This window comes from Larus michahellis, chromosome 8 (genome assembly GCF_964199755.1).
Source record: "Larus michahellis chromosome 8, bLarMic1.1, whole genome shotgun sequence".
Taxonomy (NCBI): domain Eukaryota; kingdom Metazoa; phylum Chordata; class Aves; order Charadriiformes; family Laridae; genus Larus; species Larus michahellis.
The window spans coordinates 25,706,533-25,728,352 of NC_133903.1; the positions used below are offsets into that span (position 1 = coordinate 25,706,533).

General features: G+C 41.2%; 1 protein-coding gene across 23 annotated transcripts in view; it reads left to right on the top strand.

Annotated features, from left to right (window-relative positions):
• PRRC2C (proline rich coiled-coil 2C) overlaps positions 1 to 21,820 on the top strand; it is a 76,686-nt gene that overhangs the window by 31,994 nt on the left and 22,872 nt on the right. For 20 of the 23 annotated variants that reach the window (XM_074597650.1, XM_074597669.1, XM_074597668.1 and 17 more), the window contains exons 11-22: positions 1,000 to 1,071; positions 1,839 to 2,478; positions 3,294 to 3,463; positions 4,092 to 4,338; positions 6,391 to 6,604; positions 7,411 to 9,774; positions 10,925 to 11,133; positions 11,729 to 11,883; positions 12,338 to 12,668; positions 13,153 to 13,238; positions 14,219 to 14,407; positions 17,165 to 17,416. In XM_074597650.1, coding sequence (XP_074453751.1) covers positions 1,000 to 1,071; positions 1,839 to 2,478; positions 3,294 to 3,463; positions 4,092 to 4,338; positions 6,391 to 6,604; positions 7,411 to 9,774; positions 10,925 to 11,133; positions 11,729 to 11,883; positions 12,338 to 12,668; positions 13,153 to 13,238; positions 14,219 to 14,407; positions 17,165 to 17,416 — 4,929 coding nt within the window. The remainder of the gene's footprint in view (positions 1 to 999; positions 1,072 to 1,838; positions 2,479 to 3,293; positions 3,464 to 4,091; positions 4,339 to 6,390; positions 6,605 to 7,410; positions 9,775 to 10,924; positions 11,134 to 11,728; positions 11,884 to 12,337; positions 12,669 to 13,152; positions 13,239 to 14,218; positions 14,408 to 17,164; positions 17,417 to 21,820) is intronic. The other 3 variants (XM_074597654.1, XM_074597647.1, XM_074597667.1) reach the window with 3 other exon arrangements.

Genomic DNA, 21,820 nt, shown 5'->3' on the forward strand with positions numbered 1-21,820 from the left:
TCTGGCAACAGCTTTGTGAGGAGATGTCCCGCTCAGGTGTCTTTCCAAATTGTCAGGTCAATTAAGGTTATGAACATGAGTGAAAGCATTAGCTACTGCTTATCTGAGCTGTGGTAACCGATCGGGTGCTGCTTAGTCAACCTAGCTGCTTCTGGTCACGAAATAAAAATAGCATGACTTTATCTGGTGTGTTTTAATCCACAGTTGTGAGGGAGTGAGAACTCTTGTGTCAGATACTGTGACTCAACTGACAAGTTTTAACTCGATACTCTTGCCTGTCCATCCCTGTAACAGTGAATGAAGTGGTTCTGGAGTCCGTCATGTTTTACAATGGCACAGAGTAAATAGTGCCCAGTTGGCCCACGCATTTTTCCTGGGTGTGGGGATTTTTTTTTTTTATGGTGTTGTGACCAATTTTCTTCAGTGCGACTTAACAGTAATGTGTCAGCTCACTTCTGATGTCTCAGGCAAATGAATTTTATACAGACCACATAGAATTCATCAGCTCAGCCATTTTGGTTTTCGGTTTATCCTCCAGTAGAGGAAGATTGGCACACACTTCAGCTTATGCCTGCTTCAGCTCTATATTGCCGCTCCCCCAACTCCCAGAAAGAGCTACTGTTGACTTTATCTGAAAATTTCCCAGAAGTGTTTTCTCTTGACACCAGCAATAATGAAGATCTGAGATTTTTAATTGTTTTTACTTGCACTTTATATGTAAAGATCATGTTATCTTTCAGGGTTTGATGCTACATTGAATCTAAGGCAAAACAGTGCAGTAACATGAACACTGAAATTTGGATCTGTGAATGTTTAATAATTTATCTGTCATTACATGAAGTGGAAACATTCTTGCCATTGTTTTGTATGCAAATTTGTATCGTATGCAGATAGTTCACTAGGTGTGGTATCTTAATGCAGTAGAAAACAGTAAAGCTAAAATTTGTCAGCTTGACTGGTGTTAGGAGCTTAACCCTGGTACTGTGTCTGATTCAATAGGATCGGGGTCCACAGCCTTCTATACATGAAAGAGGTGGTCCAGCTCTTCATCCCAAATCTATTTTGCCACCGGTAAGAAAGATTAGTATTGTCCTTACTTCCTTGAGTTGAATTCTTTAATGCTGTGGTGGAGGGATTTAGACTAAGAGAAGTAAAAATATGCTTCACATATGGATAAGTCTTTTTTTTTTTTTTGACAAGTAAAACGATCTTAGTGCCTGGGGCCAGTAAGAATGGGACCCCAACACAGCTGTGCTGCTAATTGTGTAAAGCAGACCCATCTTGTAAGTGGTGTATGAAATGCATGAGAACTTTAAGAGCTTTGTTATCCGGACCCGTTTGGGAACTAGAGAGGACAGGGGTGCAGGAGCAGTGCTGGAGGGGGCCGGCTGCTGAGGCAGATGGGGAGATGAAGTGTGTACATAGGAGCTTCTGAACAATTTTCAACAATCCTTATTAAAGTCTCTCTTATCCTGAGCTACCTTGAATTGTTCTGGCTCCTTGGGAGACTTTTGTCTGAGATCTGCCCTGAGTCTTTGTGGGTTAGGGCAGCCTGCAACCAAATCTAAAAGATGTTTGTCATCTTTGTTGTCACTTTGCCTTCATGACGGGGAGGAGGAGTGACATGAACCCAACTGAGTCTTTACCTCTCCTTTCTGAGCTCAGGTTGTGTGAGTCTGAACTGGAGCAGGAAGGCGGGGGCTTGCTTTTTCTTCAAAATCTTGCTTTTTAAAGGTGCCATGCAAATACATGTGTTGACAAATAGTTAAATGTAATATTACAGCTAGCTTTTTATATAATACATGCTCAAGTTGACTTAACTGATTTTAATATTGCAGCACCCTCCTCCTCCTGATCGCCAGTTAGGACCTGGAAGGCAGGGTCCCTTTCCCCCTAAACCAGTACCAGATGAAGATGAAATTTGGAAACAGAGGAGAAGACAGCAGTCAGAGATATCAGCTGCAGTTGAGCGAGCCCGTAAGCGGCGAGAAGAGGAAGAAAGAAGAATGGAAGAACAGCGAAAAGCAGCTTGTGCCGAAAAGCTAAAACGGTTAAATGAAAAATTCGGCTGTGTGACAAAACCCTCCCGGGAAGACCCTCTGAAAGAGCGTGAGAGGGAAAGGGAGAGAGAGAGAGAGAGGGAGAGGGAAAGGGAGAGAGAAAGGGAGCGGGAGAGGGAAAAGGAGAGGGAGCGGGAGAGAGAGCGAGAAAGAGAAAAAGAGAAGGAGAGGGAGAAAGAAAAGGAAAAAGAGAGGGAAAGGGAGAAGGAAAAAGAAGAAAAAGAAAAACTTGAGAAGGCAAAAGAGCAAGAAAGGGAGAAAGAGAAAGAAAAGGAGATGGAAAAAGAAGAGAAGGAGATTGAGAAAGAGAAGGAAGAGGAGAAACCAGCACATGAGGTTCCTGAGCCTGTAGAACCTGTGGCAACACCTGTAGTAGAAAAACAAGAAACAGAAACCAGGAATAACAAGGAAGAAAAAGGTAATTTTGCACATAAGTAGGAGTTGTGTGTCTTAAAGCTGAGCCACAGAGCCTAGTTGTAATCTATGAGGCTAATTTGCATACCTCATTAACCTAGTGCATCTAGCACATTTATTTTCCTAACACATTACAGCTGCTAACTGTCCTTTGAGCTAGACCTGTTTGCCCAACCCATCAAAATGTTCAAGTAAAAATTGGGCTTTGTGATTCAGGCGGGACTCTGAAGAATCTGTAAAGAAAAGCAGGCTTTCTTTTCTTGCTAAAGGAGGATCAGCAACTCATGTTGCTAAAAAGCAACATAAATTATTTCAGCTATTTGGTTCTTTCAGCAAGCCTAGAGAATTAGACACAAAGAGCGCACATTTAAACTTGGTTCGTTTGTTGTAGTGCAACTCGAATGCCACAAGAGAACTGTTAGACTGTGCTCAATAAGGTTATGTTATCCTTTTGATGGATAAAAGCAATTGTAAAACCAAACCTTCATTCACTAAAACAGTTAATTCAAATGTAATATGGTAGCATTGATACAGCACTTATTAAATCACTTAATAGTTAACAACCTAAATGCCAGTGTTGATTACCCAGTGTATTTGAGTTTAAAAGGGACACTGAGAGATGTATTAACAACAATTGTTTTATTTTGAGGGGTTGTTCTTCACTTTTCTTGCCTTTATTGGTTATGGAAACGAAGACTGTGAGGGTAGAGAAGGCAGACTGTTTACATTTTAGAACATCCTTTATCTGACATTCTGGTGAAACTGTCATAGTTTTAAGATTCACTCTTGTCTCCCGCATGTGTGGGTTTTTTTTTTCAGAAGATCAAGCACTCTTTACCCGACAAGATAGTGGTCGGAATGAGAAAGAGATTTCACAGGTCACTCATGAGAGTGAGCCAGATTCAGGATCTCAGCCTCGTCCTGCTGTTTCCTCGGGCTATTCTAAACAGTTCCAGAAATCATTACCACCAAGATTTCAGAGGCAGCAGGTAATTAACCAGTTCATTAAAAGACAGAAGTTCATTAAAAGAATTATGTCTTCTGTGTTATTCTGAAGAGGAACATGACCAAGAAGTTTCAAAAAGCTTAAGTTGTTGCTTTCTAGCTTCTATAACATCTATGGTATTGTCAGGAGTTGCTCTGCATGAAATAATACTTGTCACTTGCAAAGTATATAAGTGAGCAGAAGGCAAGAGAGGCTTTTAAAACTGTCTGGTTTTGCATCAGTTGCTGAAGTAGAACATTGCCCTGTGGTGGTTAGCTGTGGAACGCGGGATTTGATGATCCTTGTTTCTGCAGCTTTTCCTTAAAGGATGTGACATTGACAAATGTAATTTGGACTTGGGTCCTGTGGTCTGAAGAGCACTTTGCATTAATGACGTGCACGAAGTATAGTTTGTTCATTGTCTCAGCTGAATAACAGCAAAACTAGCTATTCTAAATTGTCCAGTCGGTTTTTCCCCCGTTCTCCTAGTTCATCCTGATGCACGTTTGGAATAAATTTTCAGAATGCTTAGCATCCAGATAACCGTACTTGTTGTTTCCAAGGGTTATTTGAATTCTACTCAAGTCTTCATCTTAATAAAAAGTCTTGTAATATTGTTTTCTGTTACGCAGGAGCAAATGAAACAGCAGCAGTGGCAGCAACAGCAGCAAGGTGTCCTTCCACAGTCTGCTCCCTCACAGCCTTCTAGTGGCCCTGTCCCGCCTCCCCAGCATAGGCCCCTTTACCAGCCCATGCAGCCACATCCTCAGCATTTAGCTTCGATGGGCTTTGATCCACGGTGGCTTATGATGCAGTCTTACATGGACCCACGAATGATGTCAGGAAGACCTGCAATGGATATGCCTCCTATTCATCCAGGTAAAATCTGGCAGCACTTTTTGACTGTTGAACTTTCTTGGGTTTGAAATAGAAGTCTTTCCCTAACCGCATACAGCAAATGAGTGGGTTTTTTTAAAAAAGAAAACTACATTATTTTGTTGTTTGAGACAAAACAGATTTTAGTAATACTGAGAAAATTATAGTTATGTGCGAAAGCATAGTTTTGACTATGTAAGTAAAGTAAAAAAACTTGACTAAAGTAAAATTGCAGTTTTCTCCTGTATTGCAGACATGTTAGTGACAGTTAAGGGATGTACTCAGAATGTCAGCATAAGTCTTTGGTACAGATATTAAAGCTGGCATAGGTTATGTTGAAGTGAGAACACCACTATATTTACCATTTGTGTTTCATTACATGTTAGCACTTGATACTACATTCCTTATTATTAAAAAAAAAAAAAAAAAAAAAACAAAAAAAACCCATAAAACTTTGCTTATTATGTATTAGCTCCTCTAGAGTCTTACTAAATTTGTGTTTTCAGATTCTTGGCACTAAAAAGTCCTTTTTAATTTGTGGAATGGCCATCTGACTTGCAGTTAGGAAGGCTATCGTGCATAAATAATACAAGTCTGGCATGTAATGTAATGGAGATACTTATCCAGCCAATGAGCAAGGTAATGGATATCCTGAATGATTGCAAGGAATGAACAGAGGAAATGGCAGGCTAAGAAAAGATGGTGAAAACTAGAATTTCTTTAAAATCTTGCCAAAAAAAGAAGACACAGTGTCCTTAATAAATTACAAAAAAAACCCCACAAACCACCTGTGTGTACGCTTATCTTGCCTTTTGCCATTTAGATCATAGAATGGTTTGGGTTGGAAGGGACCTTAAAAATCATCTAGTTCCAACCCCCTGCCCTGGGCTGGGACACCTCCCACCAGACCAGGCTGCTCAAAGCCCCATCCAGCCTGGCCTTGAACACCTCCAGGGATGGGGCAGCCACAGCTTCTCTGGGCAACCTGTTCTAGTGTCTCACCACCCTCACAGGAAAGAATTTCTTCCTAATATCTAATCTAAATCTCCCCTCTTTCAGTTTAAAACCATTACCCCTCATCCTATCGCTCCACTCCCTGATCCAGAGTCCCTCCCCATCTTTCCTGTAGGCCCCCTTTTAAGTATTGAAAGACTGCTGTAAGATCTCCCCAGAGCCTTCTCTCCTCCAGGCTGAACAACCCCAACACTCTCAGCCTGTCCTGACAGCAGAGGTGCTCCAGCCCTCTGATCATCTTTGTGGCCCTCTGCTGGACCAACAGGTCCATGTCCTTCTTGTGCTGGGGGCCCCAGGGCAGAGCAGAGGGGCAGAATCCCCTTCCTCAACCTGCTGGCTGCTCTACTGGGGATGCAGCCCAGGATGCTGTTGGCTTTCTAGGCTGCAAGCGCACATTGCTGGCTCATGTTGAGCTTCTCATCAACCAACACCCCCATGTCCTTCTCCTCAGGGCTCCTCTCAATCCATTTTCTGCCCAGCCTGTATTTGTGCTTGGGATTGACTGCCGTGACCCAGTTGCAGGACCTTGCAGTTGGCCTTGTTGATTTTCTTGAGGTTCGTGTGGGCCTACCTCTCAAACCTGTCCAGGTCCCTCTGGATGGCATCCGTTCCCTCTAGCATGTCGACCGCACCATACAGCTTGGTGTCATCAGCAAACTTGCTGAGGGTGCACTCAATCCCACTGTCCATGATGCTGACAAAGATGTTAAACAGCACCGGTCCCAGTACTGATTGTACATCAGAAACTTCATCCACAAGTTTACAGGTCTAATGACTTGGTTTGTCCCATTATAGTGAAAGCAGATGGCTTTTCTTTTTGTTGGTACATAGAGCACTAGTGGTGAATACGATTTAGTCATTCTGAGATCAGCTGTCAGTGAACAGACACTTGGTTTCAACAATGGACGGTACAGAGGAAAGCAGACAGGACAAGAGAGAATAGCATTCCTCAGTACCTCCTGATATGCTTTGTTTGTCTTGAGGTAGATTTCTTTGCTAACATTAAACTGGTTTCAATTGTTGAACTTAAATCTGTCACAGGAATTATGCCTCCCAAACCACTGATAAGAAGAGACCAGATGGAGGGATCAGCAGCTAGTTCAGATTCATTTGAACATATAGCTCGCTCAGCAAGAGAGCACACTGTTCCATTGTCGGAGCCCCGCATGATGTGGGGGTCAGACCCGTACCCCCATGCAGAACCTCAGCAATCTAGTTCTCCTCCCAAAGTGTTAGAAGAGCCTGACGATTTGAGGTAAGCCTTGAGTTATTTACTCTTGTGTGTCACTTCTCTGAGCCATACATACTTACACGCTTGCCAGTGTAACTTACATTGCAAAATGCAATTTAAACTGAGTTATAGCTGCTCTTCACACAAAGCTTTAAAAGGAGTTGTGGCTGGCAAAAGTTGTGTGTACTTGGTGCTGTTGTAGAAAACAAAAGACATGCCTTCTCTGTAGTGGGGTGTAGAAGGACAATTTACCCCTTATTTAGGATCCTTAACCTATTTTGGTGAATGGTGATTGCCATACTATTTTGAATTTTCACTTTTGTAGAACACTCCTGCAGTGTTTTCCTGTTCTCCGTTTGCTCTCCATCCTCCGCATATCAGAGAATTTCTGTCTGATGTATATTAGTTTCAAAAGTGGTGTGTTAAGTACAAGGAGCGTAAAACAAGACAGTCATTTTTAATCTTTGGTGCGTGATGAATGGTCAGGAAGGCTTCCTCTACATCTTAGAAGTACCCAAAAATTCTTTTTGCTGTACTGCTGTCTGGTAATACTTGTGATTCTAGGCTGCTAACTTGCAGGCTCCATTTAAAATTGCATGTATAATCATTAACAATAATAAATTCCTAAAGCTAATCATACATTGAACTCTTAATCGGGATAGAATAAAATTGACCTCTACAACTAGCAGCCACTATGAAAATTAATACCTGTTATTTCCTTGAGCTGACATTAATCCTTCATAGAAATGGAAAATAATTTGATTTAAGTTAATATTTATGAGTAAATTTTTTTTCCCCTACCCTAACATTCTTAATTGCTTGCTGCTTAGGTCTGAGGCACACTTGGAGCAAGAACGAGTTGCTGTCCCTGCTGCTGCTTATCCTGTAGAACATAACCAGTTGGACTCTCATCCAAAGACAGACTTTTTCAGAGAATCAGGAGAGGTAGAGGTACAAAAATTCCCAAGCAGGCCTTTGGAAGATGTACAACCTCTCCAAACTGACACACCTAACACGGCAGTTAATTTTGAAGGAGTGAATGAGAAAGTTACCCGTAGCTCCCCGGAAGAATTGGTGCCTGCGGGGGAAAGTCATCCTTCGCTAAAGAGGAGCATTTCCCATGGTTCAAGTCACTCTCTAAAATCAGAAGACCAGAGGAACGAGACAGCAGCAAATATCCCTAAATTAAATAACAGGCCTGTTGAGACAAAGGAGACAATTGAGAGACTTGAGATTAAGCCAAAAAAAGAAATTTTGATCAATAATAGAGTGTCAGAAGGACCAAAACCTGAAAAAACTTTCAAACCGAAGTCTGAAACAAGATGGGGTCCTAGGCCAGGTTATGGCAGGAGAGATGAAGGCAGTGATAGACCAGTGAGAAGATCAGGTCCTATTAAAAAGCCTGTGCTTAGGGATATGAAGGAAGAGCGTGAACAGAGAGAAGAGCGTGAGCAGAGGAAAGAGAAAGAAGGAGAAAAGACATCTAGTGAAAAACCTAGCAAGTCTGAAAAAAGTGACAAAAAGGAAGCACCTCAAGTGCCACTGCCTCAGGCTGAGCCAGAGACACCTGCCTCCAGTGGCGCTCCTCTGGCTAAGAAGATAACCCAGGATGCTGCTCCGATACCAGCAAGCCAGGAGAGCAGTCAAACCGAGACTGCAGCTAAAGCTCCGGTTCAGCCACCGACACCTCCTGTCCAGCAGCAGCTACCGGCTGCCCAGCCTGCTGCTCCACAGCTTCCCCCTGCAGTACAGCAGCAGCCACCTGCTCAACCGGCAGCACAACTGCAGCCACACGTTCAGCAGCCAGCTACTGCAGTGAAGGAGGAAAAGCAAGCTGAGAAGGCTGTTAGCAAGGAGGTGGTAGAGAAACCGCGCTTAGAAACCAGACCAGTGAAAAGAGAGCCTGGCTTACCACCTAGGACATACTGGAAAGAGGCTAGGGATAGAGACTGGTTCCCAGATCAGGGATACAGAGGCAGAGGTCGTGGGGAGTATTATTCGAGAGGTCGTAGCTACAGGGGTTCTTACGGAGGACGTGGTCGGGGCAGTAGAGGCCATAATAGAGATTATCCACACTACAGAGATCCTAAGCCTAGATCAGACCATGTGCCTTCGGGGCCTGTTAGGCAAAGAGAAGAGAGTGAAACTCGTAGTGAGAGTTCTGACTTTGAAGTAATCCCAAAACGACGCCGACAGCATGGTTCAGAGACGGATTCTGACAGTGAAGTTCATGAAAGCGCAAGTGATGCGCTTCTTTCAGACAAAGACAGCCTAATCAAAGGCAAGCACCCAAAAAGAGAAGAGAGAACTGATGGCAAGAAGCCTCCAAAGCCTCTGTCGTTCAAACCTGAAAACAATATCAGAGTAGACAACAGATCCCTAGAAAAAACCTACATAAGAGATGATGAGAACAAACCCAAACCAGGATTTCTTCCTAAAGGAGAGCCTTCTAGACGAGGCAGAGGGGGAATGTATAGACGTGGTGGCAGGGAACCTGGTGGGCGTCCTCCACGTCCATCCACAATAAGGAGACCAGCCTACAGAGACAATCAGTGGAATCCTAGGCAAACAGAGATCATTAAACCAGAAGACGGGGAGCCTCCAAGAAGAAATGAACACTATGGTCCTATACCAGTTGATAAAAGACCTCCAAAATTTGAGAGAAAGTTTGATCCAAATAGAGAGAGGCCCCGAAGACAAAGGCCTGCTCGGCCTCCAAGGCAAGATAAGCCACCACGCTTTAGGCGCCTAAAAGAGAGAGAGGCCGCATCAAAGATAAACGAGGCAGTAACCAGCTCATCGACAAGTGCCACAGTTAGTAATGCAGTTAATGAGCCCTCCAACACTGCTCTGGATGTGTCGGGAAGTAAGACACCAGACTTGTCTAACCAGAATTCTTCAGACCAGGCGAATGAAGAGTGGGAAACAGCCTCGGAAAGCAGCGACTTCAATGAGAGGCGGGAGAGGGATGAGAAGAAAACAGCAGATGTAGCAGCACAGGTGGCTGCAAAGGCAGGAGAAAACGCTGGAGCTCCAAAAAGGGAAATAGCCAAGAGAAGTTTCTCTAGTCAGCGGCCTGGAATAGACCGTCAAAACCGACGTGGCAACAATGGGCCAGCTAAACCGGGGAGGAACTTCTCAGGGCCTAGGAGTGAAAGGCGGAGTGGTCCTCCACCCAGAAGTGGAAAAAGAGGGTGAGTACCTGCTTCTGCTAGAAAGCATACATGATCATGGTCTTCTGTTGTGGTCCAAAATCATAAGTAGTTATTTTAGATTTGTGGAATGGTAGAAAAGAGTAAAACAAGCACATGCACCTGCAGCTGTGTACTTTCTTTTTTTTTCTGTTTCTATACAGACAGTTGGACCATGGAGCTAAGAGCAGAGTGTTCTTGTATGCACAGTACGTGTTTTAAGATTTCGATGCAAGCTGAAAGGTTAATGTGAGCGGTTTTGCAGTTCATACGTACATACCTGCATTGCATTTTAGATCAATCACCTAACATAGACAAGCATGTTGAGAAATGCTTGCCGTTGAGACTGAACTTTTTTTCTCTATATGCTAAATTTGATTGAAACTTGATAATTGTTGAATGTTACTATTTGCCCACTGTTTGGTTGCCACAGTGCACAGTAGTCTGTTAAGTGGGAGGTGGGACAAGACATTTCTTCATTGAATGCCTACTCTGTACTCTAGGCCTCTTGTGCTTGTAGGTTGCTGTATTCTAAGTTAAGGTTTTGCCTCAGCTTAAAAGCTTGTGATCAGTGCTTTAAGCTCAGAGTTAAAACTATTAAGAATTCCTGTGGTTAGTCACTTAAGGGTGACGTTGAAGCAAAAATTAGGTATTCCAGGTTCCACAGCAAAGTCAGAATGCTGCAGATCTGATTCTTATGGCTTCAGGTAGCTTTTGGCAAGTGAGCCTATAGAGCAAGTATATTGTACGTTGTTTATATTTGCTCACACTGCATACTGTAAGCTTCTGGTTTGGTTGGTTTGGTTTTTTTCATGGAAGACTTGACTGTGGCTGAAGTATGCTGAACTGCATACTTGTTGAGTTTTGGTACCTCTAACTACATAGACCAAGCCAGAGGTGACCTTAAAATTATGGTGGTTTTGCATTTTTTTTCTGTGATTGCTTTTGGCAGCAGGGCATTTGATATCTCCCCAGAACAGCTTTTGCTGTTAAGCTTCTTCTCATTGAGGACCTGGAAGTAAAAGTCTGGAACCTACTAAGAAGTTGCACAGTAGATACTTACACCCTATAATGGGATCTGCGTTAAACTGTTAGCTCCTTCATGAGTGTTCTGTGGCTGGTTATTAATTTTCTCAAATTTTTTCTAATATAGGCCATTTGAAGAGCAGACAACGACTGTGCCTGGTGTTGATCCCACCAACAGCAACTCTTTACATCAGGAGGATGGAGGTGTTACTGCTGCAGGACAAAAGAGCGCCAAGGATGCGAGTGGCAAAAAGAGAGAAGAACCTAAGGCTGGTCCAAAGAAGCCGAAGGAAAAAGTGGATGCCTTGTCTCAATTTGATCTTAATAATTACGCAAGTATGTATTGATAATATGCTAACAATAATTTGTAATCCCGCTAGCTTTGCTGCATGTAGAGCTAGATGTTTGAAAACTTAGAAAAGAGGAAAGGTGATTTTTTTTTTAAAACACCATAATTATTGCGTACTTGAGTATTGCTACCTTTGTCATATCTAATTAACAATGTGTATGCTTCTAAAAGGTGGCAAATCTCATTGTATGTTTTTCTGTATAGATAAAAACAATTTTGTTCTATGATCTAATCTTAACTCATTCTTACCATTTTCCACCATGCTGTAATAATTTGCTTAACCTTCATAAGCAAAGGCAGTGGATATCACTGATAAGCTTACAGCCGATATCCAGGAAGGCTGTTCATTATTCATTATTGGAGAGCCTGGTACAGGCATCTCCAGTTTTTCAGTTCTTAAAGATTAATTCTTTGTCTTCAAGCTCAGCAAGGACGCACTTGTCAAGCAGAAGCTTATCTTTAATCAGAGCCACCATCTGTGTGTGTGGGAAAATAACTTCCACTCTAAAGCAGATCTTGGCTTGGTGCGTTCCATCTGAAGCTGTTAAAAGAGCAGCATTTATACCTTTCCTTTTTCTATAGGTGTTGTGATCATTGATGATCACCCTGAAGTGACAGTAGTTGAAGACTCCCAATCTAACTTGAATGATGATGGTTTCACAGAAGTGGTGTCTAAGAAGCAACAAAAACGCTTGCAAGATGAAGAGCGCCGAAAGAAGGAGGAACAAACAGTGCAGGTACAAGACAGCATTTATAGTGGGAAAGCTCCTTGCAGTACTGGGAATGTTGTAAAGTGTGCAGAATCTTCCTTCCAAATAAGCTATATTTTCACCTTATAACTAGACAGTTGCATTAATATGAAATTTTTCAGAATTAGTAAATTAAATTACTTTTCACTTAATCATCCTATGATTCTGCACTTCTTGACTGGGCACTGTCAGGCAGGTGGAACTGGCAAACTGAAAACACCATTTTTCATACAGTGATAAAGACTTATACTATTGCTTGTATATCAGTTGATTCCAAGAGAAAAATGGATGAGAAATCATTGTTCCTGTGGTTGAATACCTCTAAAAAAATAAACTTCTTTAAGATGGGGTTAATCAGTTTGTGGCTTTGCTGCTACACAATGTATAATTGGTGTCCATACAGACTATCAGCTGTAAGAATAAAATTGGCTTCTGCTTACAGGTTTGGACCAAAAAAGGATCAAGCGAAAAAGGCCGAGGTCAGAATTCCAAGCTCCCACCCAGATTTGCCAAAAAGCAGCAGCAACAGGCAGCAGCCGCAGCTGCGCAGCAGGCACAAGCTCAGGCACAGCCTCCGTGTACAGCACAGACCCCAGCTCAGCCACAGGCTCCTGTTCAGACGCAAAACCAGGCTGCGGGAGGGACAGCCAGCCCAGAATACGTGGTGTCAGGCAAAGTTCTGCAAAACACCCAGGCTCACAATGGCCTGGGAACTGAATTATGGGAAAACAAGGTGCCTCCTACAGCAGTTCTAAATGACATCTCCAAAAAATGTAAGTGGTGGCTTTTGGACTTGGGGTGGGGGGTACCCGTTGTACTTAGAGATTGCCGATTGCCAGCTCTCTGATGTCTCATTTCTACCTGCAAGTATAGTTTTCCCAGGGAATAGAGGGCAGCATTTCAAATTGCAGCATTGTAACCTATGAATACCTCTGAAAAGAGATATTTGCAGTATGATATTACTCAGTATTTTATTTTGTTGTCATAGTGTTCATTTGCTATGAATGAGCAGCTGTCACTCCCTTCAAGAATCTGTTTTGTCGGGCTTTGTCATGCTTCCAAACAGGATGATTGCCCCACTTGAAAGCAGCTAAATAGGTAGCATATTGTTAACTGCTGAATAGGTTAACAATTTCTTAACCAAAGCTTATTTAATCAAGACATCTAAAATTTAATTACCAATCAATTGATAAGTTTAATGAAATGCATTTAGCAACACTGGGGGGGGGGGTTTAACTCTGTTTTCTTAATTGTCAGTGGGACCCATTAGCCCACCTCAGCCACCTTCGGTCAGTGCTTGGAACAAGCCTTTGACATCTTTTGGTTCAGCTACATCTCCAGAGGTAAGAATGAAGGGAAGAAGAGTAACTGTATGTGAAACTTAACCAAATTTTATCTCATTGGGGTTGTGTACAGATTATCCATTTATTCATGTGTGCACATACTTAAACTAGTATACGTAGAATTCCGTGAAGTCAAGGGGCAGTACAGAAACAGAGGATTACAGGCTAGTGCTGTTAGGATTACAGTGTGGGAAAACCGTTCTCTCTAAAAACTCAGCCATTCACAGATTCTATTGATAGCTATTATTCAATGCATTTTTTAAGTAAAAATATTGCATCGTTTGCATGTGAACACTTGTGTACAGTTCAGTAATGTAGAGAGAAGCAGGATGTCTCCAAGGAACCAAATGTTTTTTGTGTCCCTTAAATCAGAGATACAAAAAGCAGTAGATGCTTTCTAACTATATTAGCTCTGCTTATCCTGTGGAATTTGCATAGCCCTAAATTTTGTTTGTAGTCCTGCGGCTTTGTTTTCTCGGGCTTTTTTGGTCTTGACTTTATTGTTTTAAACTGTAAGAATGTGACATAACTCTTAGGAGATCATTTTAACTGCATAAGGAGATCTGGAAATCTTTTTTTAATTTCTTATTGTTCCTCTTGAATTGAACGTTAATTTTCGAACTTTCAGGAGAATGTTGTGAACCTGAGTCTGGACATTTTGATACTGTGCTTGTCCCTTTGCCCCTTCTCTACCAGTTTGGCATCTTGATCTTGTTTACATATTTCTTCACTGCTTTGTTTTATTCTTGCTCTTGAGCTGTATAAACAGCAGGAACTGGAGGAGGAAGAAGTATACATTCACATATTGTTTACTCTTGCAAATCTGTTGCAGTCACAAATAATACTTTTGCTGGCAGAAAGTAAATGTACGCTTTCAGTGGTTTTCAGCTGAGCATAGTCTGTGCTCTTTTTCTGAACCGGTGGCATTGTACTGATCTAGAAATCTTTTTAAATGCATTAAATATTTACCCTTTAACTAGGGGACAAAGCCTGGGCAAGAAGGTGGAGTCGATCTTGGTATAGAAACTATTCAGTTTGGAGCCCCAGCTTCCAGTGGCAGTGACAATGAAGTTGGCCCTGTACTTTCTGAGAAGTCCACTGACAAGCTACCAGAACCAAAAGAGCAAAGACAGAAACAGCCTCGGGCTGGACCCATCAAAGCACAAAAGGTAAAAGGTCATATCTTCAGTACAAACTTTTAAACTTAAAGTAGTTCAGCCAAAAGGAGGTGACAGATAATAGATTAGAATACTCATTCAGTTAGGACTAGAGCTATAAAAACTGCATTACCCTTTTATATTTCCTAAAATAATCAAGCTGGTTCTTGGAGAGAAGATGAGGAATTCGGTTCAAGAAGCAAGTGTAAGTAAATAGCATCCTAGCTCAGCAGAGTTTGTCCGTTGGTGCTGTGTTTGGAACGAGGGATGTGGCTAGAGCAGGGGTGGGATTATGGATTTGTGATAGCTTTTTTGGATGTGGTAGTGTTTTGTTTCCTGGTTTGGGGTTTTTCCTTGAGCTTACTTCACTCAGGCTTTGAGAGCTGTTTTGAAGCAGGCGTTCTGTTTCTGCCCTGGCTATATCTCCAGTTTCAGCAGTTCTTCCTGCCACCACCATGCCTCCCTTGCCCCCCCTCTAAATGATGCATGGTCCTCTGCTTAGTTTTGTAGCCAGATTACCAAGATGAGTAATACATCAAGCTGTAGGAAGAGAGTTTTGAGGAAAGGGAGGAATGTTAAAGCCACTGATTTGAAGTCTCAAATTTAAATGCACAGATGTCTGCATAATTAATTTTTTTGCAACTAATCTAGGAAGACTGGATAGGTAATCAAACTTATCTAATTTTTTAAAAAAAATGAGATAGCGCTTGCCCATCAGAGATTCAGGGGCTCCATTCAATCATCACCTTCTTTTATTTCCATGTTACCACTCATACGAAGTAGTGCTTTCTCCATCTGTCATTTAGATTACACTTAGTAATCTTTCACGTTAAGGAAACGTACTTTCCTGTTATTTCTACCTACAATGCATACTTATCTGTGCATCGCTAGGACTCAGCACCAGCTTCTTACTCCCAGAAAGAGATTCTTATAGTAGATACACTTAGCTGGTTACTTACAGAATCATCTGTTTCAGTCCCTCTCTGATGTCTGAGATTTGGCAGCGCCCCTGCCACAATTAAAGTCCTTTTGTCCCTCTGGGAGAGCAGGTGTTTCTTTGTGTTGGTTGTGTTTGGGGTTGTTTTTTCAAAAAAAAAAAAATAAAGCTGAAATCTGAAAGTGCAGTCACTTGTAGAATGAATTTAACTTCTGCTACACGAGGCACTCAGTGGGTATGCTGCAATTCATGGTTTTAGTGCAACATATAAAACTCGTACAAGCAGAGAAATATGCACTAATCAATGCTGGTGAATTGTAGTAAGAGGACGTTCAAAAGCCATGTCTCAGATATACTAGTAGCATGCCTAAAACTACCCCCATGAAATCACCGAATTCCAAAGTTAAATAAGTATATGTATGGAGAGTGTACTTTATACTGTGTAGAAAGTTCCTTTTCTTCTGCTTGGTTTTAGTTATCAAGACTCCTGTAGATTTTGTTGAAATACAACTGTGTGACTAAATGGTAAATTCGTTGGAGATTAATATTTTTATGCGCTCTTCTGAATGAGAGGGCTGTAATCCTTTAAGTGTCTTGATGACAAAAAAAACTTTAACAAACAAACAATTCCTGCACACCCACCCATGCCCATGGTGATATTGTGTGTTATGAAGCCTGAATACAAACTTGTGTTCAGGATTGGAGGTTAGTATTGTTGAACTAATATGGGCAATGTAAGAGGACCATACCTGAAACAAAGCAATTTACCTTTCCAAGTGTGACCTTAAAGTGTCTGGAGGAATTTCTGCCTCTGTAAACTGTTGGAGAAAGAAAGATTTGGGGTGAGGTGGCGCTGATGTTCCTGACTGCTGCATTGCAGAGCTCAAGCATCTGCTTCTACTGTTGTTTTCTTCCTTCCCTCTGAAAACCAGTCTCTGCTGGCCTCCCAGGGGTACCAAATACCTTTGGGAAACTCCACCCTCCCCAAAGCCCAAAGGCATTGTATTATAAAGAGTCTTCCATCTACTCCTGAAACAGCTGGTTTGTATTTATAGAGACAATACCAGCAGCTTCTGTCTTTCCACTATCAAAGCTTAAGGAATAGGATTTTAAGGACTGCCCTTAAGGAATTTTTGTGCTGCTCTGTAGTGAAATGGGCCGAGTAGTCTGAGCCAGAAAGGATGCAGCTATTTAAACAGCAGGGCATTCAGGTTCCCTGCGGCCCTTTATTCTGCTTTAATTCAGCTGCACAAAAAGGAACTACTGAATTGCAGCAGTTATTCCGGTCATGGTGTCTGCAATATAAGGCAACACTTGCGCATAGGTGTTTTGTTTTTTCTGGATGTGCCCTTACTGCTCAATTCCTAGGAAAAAAATGCGGGCAACATCCATACATCGAGATATCTTCAGGTGAAGGTAGAGGCTTCCGTTCTCGTTTCCTGGGGCCCTGTAAAATCCTGATTCTCTGAAAATTAAAATAACGTGTATGTATATGAAGTCTTGTGACTTCTATACTTGTTTATGCTTTTCTTGTAAGGAGAGTCAAGCTGGCTTTCTTCTGTAGGTTTTAACTAGATTTTATTTTAGTTGAACTCCACCACTTCACTTAAAACATGTATCACTTGAAAACAATGGTTTAGATTCCTACTGTTCAAAATGAATGCATTTCTTGTACATACCGCTAACTTAGTCTCAAATGATTTATCTGTTAGAAAATTCTTATGCTTCAGGAAAGCTATGTTAGACTTAAAGTTATTTTAAGCATGTTAGGATATTCTTGTGGGATAGGACGTGGGGGGGAAGACATAACTGACAAGTTAACACTAACTTAGCTTCCAGACCTGAGTCCGGTAGAAAACAAAGAGTATAAACCTGGTCCTATTGGGAAAGAGCGTTCTTTAAAGAACAGGAAGGTGAAGGATGCCCAACAGGGAGAGCCTGAGGGACAGGAGAAGCCATCTCCCACCTCTGTCAGAAGTCCAGAACCTGTCACTACAAAGGAAACCAAAGCAGCAAGTGAACTGAGCACGGAAATAGGAACCATGATAGCTGTGTCTGCTCCTGAGTTTGGAACAAACACAAAGGTAAGAAAAATATTGGACAAATTACTGAGCACTATATGTAAAATATGATTACAATGATGTAATTGACACTTGGTTGCCTGCTGGTGGTAGTTACCTGGACAGCAGAGCCCACTGAATAGCAGATATGAAACATACCAGTACTGTTTGAATTAAAACAGATCTCCAGAAGTGGTATGGAGACGTGCTGTTTGTGATACCCCTGTACAGAGATCAGCTTGGAAGGTTTTAAACTTTTTTGCTGCCTTATGAATGTAAAAACTCTGTCCTGAGCCTTGCTGTGGAGAGTGGCGCTGGAGCCTGGTATAGGCAGATTCTGTAAAATCAGATATATGTGATAGATGCAAGATGAGTGCTTGACTTCCAGCAGACAACTGGAGTGAAGTAGTATACGTGATTGTTGGTTGGGTGCATGGGTGACCTGAAGCTGTGAATTAAGTGCTGTTCTGTGAAAAAAGAGATCTCTCAACTAGGAGTATGCTAAAGGTTCCTTTAGTTTACCTAAAGGGTTTATGTGTCAGCTTCTGTTGGCTTGGATATTGTCAATGTAACCCCTGCAGAACTCGTTCAGGTTGTTGAGGACTCATCATAGTTGTCTGTGTGGAACTCCACTGACTTCTCTATAACTGCTCAACAGTGAGATGGTGCCTTGCTGTCAAAATTCATTGTTCTTAGCCATGGTGCGTTGATAGCACTGGCTGGAAAACATCCCAGATGTGCTCTCCTTTTTTGCCTAAGAACCTGTGTGAGGACTGCCATCACTGCAGCAGCATTTTGTCTTGAGCAAGAGCTGTGGTTATCTCTCAAATGTGAAGAAACTGTGCAGTTTGAGTAACTACTCGTTAATTGTTACACTTGCTTTGGTAAAGGAAAAATGCTTCTTGTATGTTTGTAAAGCAGTTTGGTGAGTTTAGACTCAGGTTTGTTGCATGCTGTCTCAATCTTCCTTTTCCTGGTCTTAAGCAAAAATTTTCTGATGCCACTTCGGAAAGCTGATCCTTTGCAAAAGTTACATTCATAGTTGAAGAATCTGAAATGCAGATCACTCACAATTTATCTTTGTCACCTGCAGTTGGAGGGATGGCGGGGAGGGGGGAATGACACAAGAGAACTTTGGCTGTTTTTTGCCAAGGTGTCATGGAAGCAGAAGATGGTAACTCAAAGAAGTGTTATTATAGAGCAAGTGTTGAGGATATTTGTGTCTGACGTGGTAGCTGCAAACTTGATTTTTGAGTGGAATGGCAAATATGTAAGAAAATTCAGTGCTGAGATTTCTCAGCCTTCCTGGCAGTTTCCATCTTGTAAGTAGGTGTGAACAGTTTATGTTGATACCAAAACCAGGTAAAGTGCCCTTCTGGTATGCAGAATCAGAAGTGTAGAGCCATAAACACCAGCTTGCTCAAGTATTTGGTAAGAAGGCTGTTTGTATGTTTGTCATGTGCTTTCTTAATGTCTTTCAAGCTCCTGTGACCAAAGCTCAAGGTAAGAGAAAGAGATGCTTCTTCTAAGCCACATACAGAATAGGAAATGTATCTTTGTTGATTTCTTCAGGCTATCTCTATATATAGAGTAGCTCTACTAAAATCAGCATAACTTCCTCTCTACAATTCTAATTTTAAAGTATGAGATCTTCAAAAGGGAAGTCTGGATTTTGTGCCTTTCTGGCCTTAGTTAAACATGGATTGCCAAGGTTCTTTCAACTACCACAGTATTAAAGCGCCAAGCTTCTGTCTTCTGGAGGGAAGATCAGAGTGAAAGGACGCTTTCCACTTTGCTGGATATGAAAATTGCAAAAAATTTCCTCATTAAGTGGTTGCTAATAGAAGCGTTAAATAATACGCTGTAATATTCGTTATCTCTACAGTTCCAGGTTTGCTTTTCAGTTCCTTTGTCACAAGTAGTTCCCAGGGCATCAGTAAGTTTGGTTTTTTTTCTAGGAAAGGGGTGGTCAGATTTCATATTTAATTCTACGGAAGTTGAACCAACAACCTGCAGATTTACTGGATAAGATAAGCATCATCTAGATTTTGCAGTAATAAAGCAGTTTTGCTAGTTTTTAAAGTAGCTTTTAAAATGGGTTCAAATACTGCTCCAGCCCTTGGAGTTCCTCTACTGATTTGTATTGCAACTGCTTTCTCTTGTCTTCGTACTCTTTCCATTGCTCATTAATGAGGGAAGAAGTGATGACATCTTCAATCTGTTGTTTCTATGTCAAATGTTGAAGTTTTTTGTTTTTTTTTTTTTTAGCAAACATAAACAATTTCTCTTTTGATACTCTTTAACGTCCTTCTTGGAGATGACTGCTCAGCTTCCAGGAAAGCACACTTTCTTTAGTGGATTTGGTGATACAAATATCTGTAAAAGTCAAGACAGCTGTCCTCCTTCAGAAGCAGAAGCTTTGTAAGACTACTCCATCCATCCCAAATCAAACATCTTAATAAGAGCACGTGCATTTAATCATACAGGACTGTTTTACCTTAAACTGTGTAAATACAAATCAGCTCATTCTGGTGAGATGCTTAAGTTTAGAACAAAAGCTCTGAAGCAACTGCAGCTCTTGGGTTTTGCAGTATTTTTGGAGTAAAGGCAATATCATGTGTAAGTCTCTGAATCAGGTAAAACACCTTACCCTTTGCCTTTCTCCACCCTGCCATCTCTAAAGTTTTGAAGCTTTCAAATCACAGGAATGATCAATACCTGGTTATGGGCATGGCAATTAAATATTTGGACAGGTAGTTGGTAACAGCTGTGTCTTACGGAGGTGATGTCTAAAAGGACGCAGACTGTACTTGAGAATAAATTCTGAGTATCTTACAAGCTCTCTGGTTTGCCTGATTAACGTAAATCAGGAACAAATCAAATATCTAATTAATTCCATATAGTACCCTGATCCTTTATAGCAAGGTCAGCTCTGGGGTCTACCTCGTCCCTTTGTTCATGAAATCACTTCAGGTTTTGCGATCTCTTCTATTTGAGCAAAGTCAGTAGTTAACAAAATGATTGCCTGTTCTTTTTCTTCAGGTACAAATAACTTGTAGATAACTCTGAAAAAGCCTGTACAGCTTTTTGCTCTTGCTATTATTACTGTTATTAGTTTATAATAAAGTAATCAGTTGATTTCTTCAGTAAAACAGTTGTACAGAAGAGTCACTTGTAATTCAGAATTGAATTACAAAAGTTTATGGTGATAAGCCGTATCTAACAGATTCCTAGACTTTTAATGTACCAGTAAATAAAGGATGGTGGTTAACTTAGATCTTACGGAGTGGTGTTCCTATGGCTGAAGCATTGTCTTATGTGCATGTTCAGCATGTAACTTGTCTTCGTAGGATGGTTCAGCATTGCACGTATGCTTGTAAGGGCACCAGAGTTGGTATAGTGGTTTGTTTTTAATTCTAGTGAAAAAGCATTTTTGTGGTGTAAGTTTCCAAAGTTCTAAAGCTACCAATAGTCTTGATCTAATTTATTTTTTAAGCAATTTTAGTGCTGGGACCCTGTAAAATTTGCATCCAAACCTTGAAGGAATTTTAATGATGTTATATCAAAAACTTCCTCTTTCTTATGCAGTAAAGCATTTTAAAAAACCAAGAAGCCAATTAATTACTTCTTTAGAAGGACCTTGTGATTAAAGCAGCCTTATGTGCTTGCCTTGCTCTACCCAAATTAAGGTTGTTTGTTGGAATCTAATATGTGCAACTTGCAGTTTGGTAGTTCGGATTGTGGGAAACATCATCTAACTTGTATTTCATGAGTTTAACAAGTAAAGGAAATAATTGAATGGAGAAAATAGTTCTCTCTGTTTCCTTTGTAAATACAAAAATAAGTCAATGTGCACATTGTGTCCTCTCTTGCCCCATTATGGTTTAGCTTGTTGTCCTAGTCTTTTACCGAAATGAGCTTATCTGTTTAAGGAAGATTCTTTGTTATTTGTCAATTAGTATGTTGATGCTTTAATTGTGTTTTTTAGGAGACATTGCCATATGCTCAAGGAGTAAATTCAGTGTGCCCTTTTTGAAAAGCTTACCATCATACTGGTTGGATGCAATTAAACAAGCATTATGTCGTTTGTGCTTTCAAAATCCTTGTGTTGGCAAGTCCAGGCATTCATCCACAGTCCTGCTGCTAATTGTCCTTCAGTTCGTTCTTGGTGTTTGGTTCTGTAAAAATGATAAAGCCTTTTTTGGGCTTCAGACATGTAAAACTTTAGAGTTTGCAGTGCTTGCTAGAAAGTGGATCTTGGCCAATTCAGGGTCACACTGTTTATCTAACAAAGTTTGTGGGTCAGGTTCTGATAACACCTGTTTGCCTGTCCAGAATACTCTTGGTAGATACCAGCAACAAGAACTAAAAAACAGTGCTCAACAGGACTTTACAGAAGTACCGGTGCCTTTTTTTGTTCGTTGTAGG